General features: G+C 38.8%; 1 protein-coding gene across 1 annotated transcript in view; it reads left to right on the top strand.

Annotated features, from left to right (window-relative positions):
- IARS2 (isoleucyl-tRNA synthetase 2, mitochondrial) overlaps nucleotides 1-8,877 on the top strand; it is a gene marked incomplete at its 5' end in the record, with an annotated part of 27,355 nt that overhangs the window by 5,564 nt on the left and 12,914 nt on the right. The window contains 4 exons of the mRNA XM_010131833.1: nucleotides 739-829; nucleotides 1,047-1,198; nucleotides 2,170-2,330; nucleotides 8,807-8,875. Coding sequence (XP_010130135.1) covers nucleotides 739-829; nucleotides 1,047-1,198; nucleotides 2,170-2,330; nucleotides 8,807-8,875 — 473 coding nt within the window. The remainder of the gene's footprint in view (nucleotides 1-738; nucleotides 830-1,046; nucleotides 1,199-2,169; nucleotides 2,331-8,806; nucleotides 8,876-8,877) is intronic.

Here is an 8,877-nt window from a genome sequence, read left to right as displayed (position 1 = left end):
GGAATGCAGGACTAACCTTAAAGAAACTGTATATCAAAATAAAAGGTTGAAGCTTTTCATCCATCTAATTAAAGCTTGCAGGGAAGCGGTAGAGTAGAATCAGATTTCTCTCTCTGTTTTTGTTTCTTGAAGGATATCACAGACAATAATTCTCAGTACTCAGAATACTGGCTCTCAGTACTCAGAATTGGCCTTAAAGCTGTATCTTGCAGACCGTTAAATCATCAGTTATGTAGGTCATTTTTACTATTCTTTTTCAGCAAAGCTTGTTTTAAACACATACATCAGTACAGTTCACTTGTGCTTGATCAGTTTGTGTTCGATGGAAATGAAGGTGCAGGGTATTCTTCTTTTTTACCTTTTTAAAGAGATGACTCTTGAGATGTTCCAAAACCTGATTATACTCCTATTTCTGGCTGGTTTTTTGCGAGGAAGGCTTTTCTTGGGGTTTATTTGGTTTTGATTCTCACTGTTAATTTGAAAAGTTAGTGAAGTGCTAACCAGTGACTTGATGTAAGACAGTTGTGGTGAGGGTGCTCATTTCTTCTGATACTTGAATTTCACTGGCCTGGTAGATTTCTAGATTGCAGTTTACTAAATCCAAAATGTACTTAAACACAATGTAGTTTGCTATTCAGAAGAAAAATAATTACTCAGAAGACAACTGGCTTTTGAAAATCAAAGTTATTTAATTGCCACATGCTATTTTATTGACATGATTAACATATTTATTTTTAGGATTGCCTTGTGGATGAAAGAGGGTTTTTTACTGAAGATGCAGGTCCTGAACTTCAAAACAAGAATGTCCTTGAAGAGGGGAATGAAGCTGGTGAGTGTTCCATGTTGAGCCATTTGTTACTTTATCTGTTACATTCCTGCAGGTGTATTTATATTTGTGTATATATATTCGTGTAAACTGAACACATTTTGAATGTGGATGAGGTACAGGCACTCCTGATGTGTTGATCATGGAAAGGAATGAATTGAGGCTATCAGTAGCAGTATGTTCAAATCAGATTTTAATCTTGCCTCATTTTTTCTCTCAGTCATTCGGATGCTTCAGGCAGCCGGCAGTTTGTTAAAGGAGGAGAAGTACATGCACAGTTACCCGTATGACTGGAGGACTAAAAAACCAATGATTATTCGTGCCAGCAAACAGTGGTTTGTAAACACAGCAAGTGTGAAGGCTGCAGCACAGGTATCTAACTTTTCTTTCTTGTGGGACATTCAAAGACTGCTGATGCCGTTTGGAATCAGCAAAAACAATCCTGCTGTAGCTCACTCCAGAATCCGTTCTTCTCTAGGGTTTGCAAAGAGTAGTTGAAAAGTGTTCATTATTTGTTGAGGTGATGAATGTTGTTGCTTTTTTGTCAATATTTTTATAATCCAGGATAAATGCATTGACTGACTTGGTTGTTTGTTGTATTTACAGGAGATGTGTAAGTTTCTTAGAGCTACTGAATTTTTTTCCCCAGAATATTTTTAAAAGGACAATGTTTCAAGGAATTAGAAGAGACAATTTTATCCCTATTAAAATTACTTTGTTGTTTTGGTAGCCTTGCACAGCCAGATATCTTTGTTTGCTCTCCTATTATTTTTGCCACAGTGCTATTTTAAATAACTTTAAAACATGCATTTTTTAATGTGCAGTGCCCTTTGAAATTACCTGCATCCAGACAGAAAACTCAGACCAGCTCTTTAGGCTGTCCTTGGGTAACGAGGATTTCATTCTAATTAGGGCTTGAGGTGTTTATTCCATATTCATCTTTATCTAGGATAAAGGAAAATGCAACAATTATTCGGCAAGGCTGGGAGTGAGTGGTAGGCCACAACAGGCTGGATGTGTCAAGGTGGGGTTTCAAAGTAGACAACAGCACAAGACGCAATGAGCTATTAAACCTCAGATAGAGATGCTGATGCTGTTTCTAACTCGCTTCAGGGTGCATCTAGAGTGTTGGTTGCTCTGTGGGGAAATGTGCAGTATATACAGTGTGTTATTAAAGAGCAGCATGCAGTGAAGTCAACAAAGTAAACGTGACAGTTGCCAGAGAATGTGTTACTCAGTAATGGGAGTGGGAGTGTAGACCTGTACTTTTTTTTCACTGGCAGCATGAACAGTGTTTCTCCGAGTGTTGTGTTGTGTTCAACAATTCACCGTCTACTTTATAGGATGCGCTGAAAAAAGTGAAAGTTATTCCTACGTCTGCAGTGAACAGAATGCTCGAAATGCTGGACAGAAGGACGTTTTGGTGTATATCACGGCAAAGATGTTGGGGTGTTCCGATTCCTGTTTTTTATCAGAAGAACACAGGAGAGTGCTTGATAAACAGGTATTTATTGAGCTTTATATGCTGAAAAATGGAAGAGTGAGCACTGTCTGTAACGCTGCAGTTTAACAATTATAAAACTCCTGACTGTTTCAGTATAAATACATGCTTTTACTTGTAGTTGTTTACACACAGGTCTAATGCAGCTATAAATTAAAAGAAGCAAAAAGTCGTTGCTGAAGGTGACTTGTAAGGAATAGGAATCAATTTACTCAGATACTTAAAGCTACCTGAAAAATCCCCTTGATAATAATTGCTGCTGCCTGTCTTCAAATTAAGTAAGCTGGCAGTAATCACTGGCCTTTATGTTTGAACAAGGAGTAAAACAGCTGTAATTGTAGCACTGTGAATTGAACCACTGAGGTATTGGTCAAAACAGCTTTTTGCGGCTAAGTGGCAATGAGATATCTGGAGTAGAATAACCAAACTGGCTGCAGAATAAATAACTGCACTTTGTTTCGAAAAAAATCAGCGTGTTTTTGAAGTGCCAGCCTCAATAAATGTAGGTGACCTTTAGGTGTATGATTTGGGATGTCTAAAGCTTCTCATGCTGGCCTTATTCTGCCATCTTTTGGTTAATAATATCCAGATATTCCAAGTGCTACTTTTCAGGAATTCCAGACAATGTAATGCAGAGGAAATTCAAGCTATGCTTTAAAACAAGAAAACTCAACCCAATATCATCCTTTCCTGCCTTCTTAAGGAGTAATAGAGTTCTGCTTTTACCCTTTGGGGGAACAGAGGTCTTCAGCTGTGACTATCCTCCAAGACAGGATTTCATGAATGTAGTGTTGTGGAGTTTTATGTTCATTGTTCATTCCCGTAATTGTTTTCTGTCTTGAGATGTGCTAGTGTAACTCCATCTTGCACATCTTAACCATGCAACCGTTTGTGCAGATTCATTATGGATGAGAAGGTTGCATAGCTGGAGATGAACGTAAGCAGCGCTGCAGAACTTTTTCTGTTCTGGGATTGAATAAATATACTGCAGAGAGTCCAGCATGTTTTCCAGAGGCTGGACTGAGCACCTCGGTATGGGAGTAGGTGAGGCTTAGGGTGTGGAGAGCAGGGAACGGACTTTAAGCAGTTAGTCCTTACCTTCACCTAGTGTGACTGGGTGTGTAGGTGCTCAGATATGTACTTTGACTCTCTCACAGCAGGCAATTACTGTGAGAAAAGACCGCAATAACCATAGTCTTTTATCGTACCTGAATAATGCTGACGCACATCAGGAAATAAACGGATGGAGACACTGGGGGATGTAAAATCATTTTACCTGCAAAAATTGTTGCTGTATTAAGAAGTGTATGTTCACATAAAATTACAATTTCTGAGGAATCCTTATTGTAGTTTATCTGCAGAGTGGGTTTGAGTGTTACTCATGCTTGCTTAAGGTTGTTAAATACGCAATTTAACAACAAAATAAGACTCTAATGAAAAACAGTTTAGCTGTTGGCAATTGAACATGAAGGGTACCATGGAGCAAGAGCTCCCTCAGAATATGGAGGAGCTGCCCCAGCTGGTACAGAAAGCATTTGAAAGAAGGGATGCATGGGAATTCCTTTAGGTTGCTGTAAAATTACCCTGAAAGCCAGTGACCTGTATTAAAAAGCACATCTTTTGTGAGTGCTCGAGCTGTGTGAGATTATTGCTGGATTTGTACAGTGTGTGGCCATCGGGGGCGTTTCGATGTGGTAAACCCTGGAACAGTGTAACAGCTCGACCTTCACGTGTAGGTACTGGCCCTGCAGTCACACATGTAGGTGAACGAGCAAAGGGACAGTATGGCACGTTTGGTTACAACTCTTCTGGGGAAAAAAGAGAGATGTTTAGGGGGAAAAAAAAGACATCCATCCAATGTGCTTGAAAAGTAGATTTATTTCATTTGACTGACAGCTTCTGATAGTCATTAAGAGTCAGAACTCTTACAGCATATTTTACAGCAGAGGTGAATTTCTCAAAGAAAAGTGTAATCCACTCATTAAATATTTGAAGTTAGCTGGAGCAGACTTCTGTACCCAGAGCAGCAAAAGTGCACAGAATATTGGCCTATAGAAATGACAGACAAATTTAGAAAGCAGTCTGTCAATTCATAGGTCATTTTCCTGGACACAAGTTCTTGCTGAAATAAACAGCTAAGCGTAAACATTTTGTTGCATTTGCATTATCATTTTGAAAGTCGTATCACAAGAGGTTGCTGACACATTTCAAACACTTAAAAAGTTTCATATTCAGATCATGTGAATAATTAATATCATTAAAACAACATTAAATGACTTACATGTCAAAGCAAAAGCTGTTTTCTTATCTTGAATGCTGGATAAATATGCTTTCAGTAGCAGCTGCTCTGAAGTTTTTGGGTGGCTATCAAAAGTAACAGCATCTCCACTGGAAGTCAGTGTAGTCCACATGGAGTTGCTGTTACATATGAGAGCACCAGTGATCGCTCTTGAGTGGTTCCCTTTATGTATCACCTGTAAAAAGACTTCTGGGAAAAAAAAAGTCCCTAAAATAAACTGCTGTTTCCTTCTGTGAGAGTCACCGCTGAATTGCCATGTGAAAGGTTGAAGAAAGCTTCTAGCAGAGTATCTTTCCCACACCAACAATCCCGTCTTTCTGATTAGAAAGCCCAGAGCAAGTTTATAAACCTGTGTGCAAGTTTTCAAGATCTCCGAGAGTTTTCCTGTTCGTTGCTGTGCCCCCCCCATAGCCCTAAAAGACTTTTGACTGTATGACGCCGTTGTCTGTGTTTATAAAAACTCTAAACATCAGTAGCATATTCAATTTATGCAGAGAATACCATATTATATTGCAATCAGCAATTAAAACATTAAAACCCTGTATGGTAGAGAGAGAAAAGAGAAAACATTCTTTCATTATTGCCATTTTCAGTGAGAATACGGAGGTGAGATTCTGTGTGGTTTTTCTGCATGAGTGAAGGAAAAAAAACTTTAGAACACAGGAGCAAGTAGTACAGTAGAACAAGATCATGCTGTTTGTCAACTTTGAAAATTTAATAGATTTTTAGAGAAAACATTCTGGTTCTAGGAAATTCTTTAGCTCATGGAAGAGAAGAGAGAGCGAGCTACAAAATGAGAAGTTTGTTTTTTCCAGTAGTAGCTCAGAGCAGGTAATGAATGTGAGATGCCTATTTTAATCTGACCTTTTGTGGTAACTGCTCTACAAATTCATTGTTAGATACTGCTGATAATAAGTCCTATTGCAAAGATTATTCTGTTGCCTGAGAATTTTTGTCCTCTTCTCTGTGGCTTTGATTAACAAGTAACTTAAATTTCTGACAAAGAAAACCCCAACCTGTTTTGGAAGTAGATCTACCCTAGGCTCTAGTTTGCTTTTTAAAATATTAAGCAATAGCAACTTACCGTAACAGAAATACTTACTGCTGCAGTATCAACCTTAACATAAAAAAAGAAGATAAGTCTCCCTCTTCACTGTTGTTTGAAAAGAGGTCGAGAGAACATCAGGCGCTGTATCCTTCTCCTCCTGACTATATCTCAATGCTGCCTAATTTCTGTTAACACATTAAGTAAGTGTTCGGCGTAATCAATATCAGACTTCAGAGTGATTGGCTGGTGTCATGGTAGCGTGAATTGCCGTAGAGGTTTCAGAGGTGCAACGTAGAGGGTGACACGTAATGCGAGTTCTTCTAGATAGCATATGAATACAGGGCAAAGTTTTACAATGGTGTTTATTGCTAACTCGGTGAATTATCATGCCTCCGTTGAAGCCTGCAGATTATGAAGTGATGAGTAGTTATTTGAGAAAGGTGGTTTTCACTTGCACCTTGCATGAAAGTACTTGGCAAAAATCTTCCTCCTTTCTATACAAATACCTTAAATATAGTAATTTCTCGCTCTTGTAATAGTTAATCATGAGGATCCTGGGGAAATATTGGAGGAACAGGGAGGTTTTTTGATTGTTTGTCATGGGTTTTTCAAAGTGTAGGGGAAAAAGTATTTGTTGAAATGATATCCTGGAAGTCTTTGGTCTATCTCCTCTTACAAAATACTTGCCTGTTAATATTCACTTATTCCATTTCCTTACAGAATATAATAGAAATATTTGCCCTGCTGAAGTGTTTTGACTTTTTTTACTTGATTTGAAACAATGATAGAATTTTGAGAATATTGGACAATAACAAGTTGAGTTCGCAGTGTTTGACTTTGTATTTCTTGTAAGTGATTAATAACACAAATCTGACCATCTTTTAGTTGTCTGAAATTTTTTCTGTGGCATAATCGAAAACGGTTCTTTAAGTAATTCTGCCCTTCCTAAATTAAGAATATAAGCCTTTGCGTTGCCTGGCGATACACTTGGTAAAGGTTAGTCCATGGTAGGCTGGTGCATCTGCGATGGTAGACGACTGTTGTGTGGCATTGGCAGTACTTACTGTAAATGCAGGCAGTTGTTTTATGACAGTTTCCCAAGGGTGGTTGATAGCAAGGTTTTAGTTCCTCCTCGTCCCTCCCCACGCCTCCGATGGAAAGGAGAACAGTTCATCCTCACTACAGGTAATACGGTTGGCACTAACGCAGCGTTTCAGGTCTGTCCCCTGGCTTAGTTTCTCCAAATATTTGTGTGACAGGCATGACCTTAATTCTTACCTCTTCTGTTGAGAAGTCATTGCAGCTAACAGTTGCAATGTTGGAAAACTGGTGACGCTTCAGGTTGTATCTCCTTTGCTTAAAGCTTTGACCCTCTGACAAACAGATTTCTGCTGTGATCAAACATCGGAAAACATTGTTTAAGAGTATACTCCTACGTGTTGTCCAAGACAGCTGTTAGCTTGGGTCTGCAGGTGGATTTATCACCTTTTAAAAATCCCTACAGACACTGATGTCATCAAATACCTGCTGAATGTTTTAACAATGTTTAGGCTGAAAATGAATTATCACCGGAGTTCGTGTCCCTCTGCTGACGTGTATTTGCAATATGCAAAGTTACGTGGAAGACAAGCTTAGTGCCTGTTTAAGTTTTCTGCTTGCTTTATAAGGCATGGTGGTAACTTTTCTACACTAGTTACAGGTGTGGTTCTTGATCAGAAAAATCCCCACTGGGATGTTCTACAAGAATTTACTTGGAAAAGTTAATTGATGATTGATTGATTGGTACAAAACTGTTGGTCTGTCATTGCAATTTTATTCCCACAATCAAGAGCAAAACTCCATTCTCTTCATACCGGTGCACCTCATGTCATGTAACTGAGTAATAATCTGTTTTACATCTTCTTGGAGAACGTGGGTTTTCATGGTTAAACTCCGTGTGTAGGAGTCCACTCAATGTTGTAGTGATGTAGCTCAACTTATTTTTTTTTTCTCTACACTGCTCAAATTGTGCTGAAGTCCAAATACAAAACCGAGTGATGACCTTAAAGAAGCCAGATCATCTGCCTCTGGTGTTTTCAAGTTAATCATGCCAGATCTTATTTTCCTTTTTTGCCTTCCACAATACTAGTTAGATAATTACTAAAACTTTGTTTCCTGAGTCGAAAACAAATCTCCGGTGGCTTGGGTAACGCAGTGGTTTCAGTTTGAAGTCGGCAGGTCATGATGATCTGCTGTACTCCTTAAATACAACAAATGTCTTAAAAATCACCTCTTCAGAAAGTGCTCGGTGAGTCAGCAAGACAAAGCATGTGAGGTTTGTTTTGTTTCTGAAGCTATCTTAATTTCTGTCTAGACTTGGCATTAAATGACATTAAAAATCAATTCCCCGTAGCCTTACCTACTGGGAACAGCGGCTGAATGTGTCATAAGTAGTGCACAGAACTGCACGCCTTGTGGCTGCATCATCTCTTCACGTCAGAAAAAAATGCTTAGTCCATTTTTTATTTTTCTTATTTCCATAGTATCTCTCTATTTCAGGGCCTTCTTTCCTGGCTGGTGCTGTACCATATGAACTCATGTTGCCTGCAGAGTGTGTGTTGAATACTTTTTTATATCATGCTTCTTCTGGGTACAGAAGTTTCAGTTTCCCATGTTATTTGGATTAATATATTTCTATATATGTTTCTTATAATTTAAATGTATTGCTAAAAAGGGGAAATCCAAGCAACCAGAAGTCTAATATCATTATTTGAAAAGCTGCAATTTCCTAATGCTCCATTTCCAGGTCAAGAAATAGCAGGTGAGATGGCTTTTAGAGTTTTTGAAGCTTCCAGCATCTTCTCTGATTTCCTAGTGATTGAGTGTTTGGAGAAAAAGCTATTTGGAATATACGCGGGTTTCTGTATGTCTGGGTTTGACACCTCCCTACCCATCCTGGGAGACAAAAGTAGGAAGTGTTTTAATACAGGCAGAAAGCTCGGTGAGTCTCGCCTGGACTAGAAGCTGGAAAATCACAGGTTTAAATAGCTGGATCTCTTTCTCAGTGTATCGCAGCACTGTGGATCTGGAGTGCTTGTAGACAGGTACGATTAACTCCTCAATTCATAAACCCCTTTTTTCCCTCTAACCTAGTGAAACTATCACAGATGTCATCAGAATAGTGGAGCAGCAAGGGACAGATGCGTGGTGGACTCTTCAGATTG

This window comes from Buceros rhinoceros, unplaced genomic scaffold (assembly GCF_000710305.1).
Source record: "Buceros rhinoceros silvestris isolate BGI_N320 unplaced genomic scaffold, ASM71030v1 scaffold5230, whole genome shotgun sequence".
Taxonomy (NCBI): domain Eukaryota; kingdom Metazoa; phylum Chordata; class Aves; order Bucerotiformes; family Bucerotidae; genus Buceros; species Buceros rhinoceros.
This window is presented reverse-complemented; position numbering and strand designations above follow the sequence as displayed.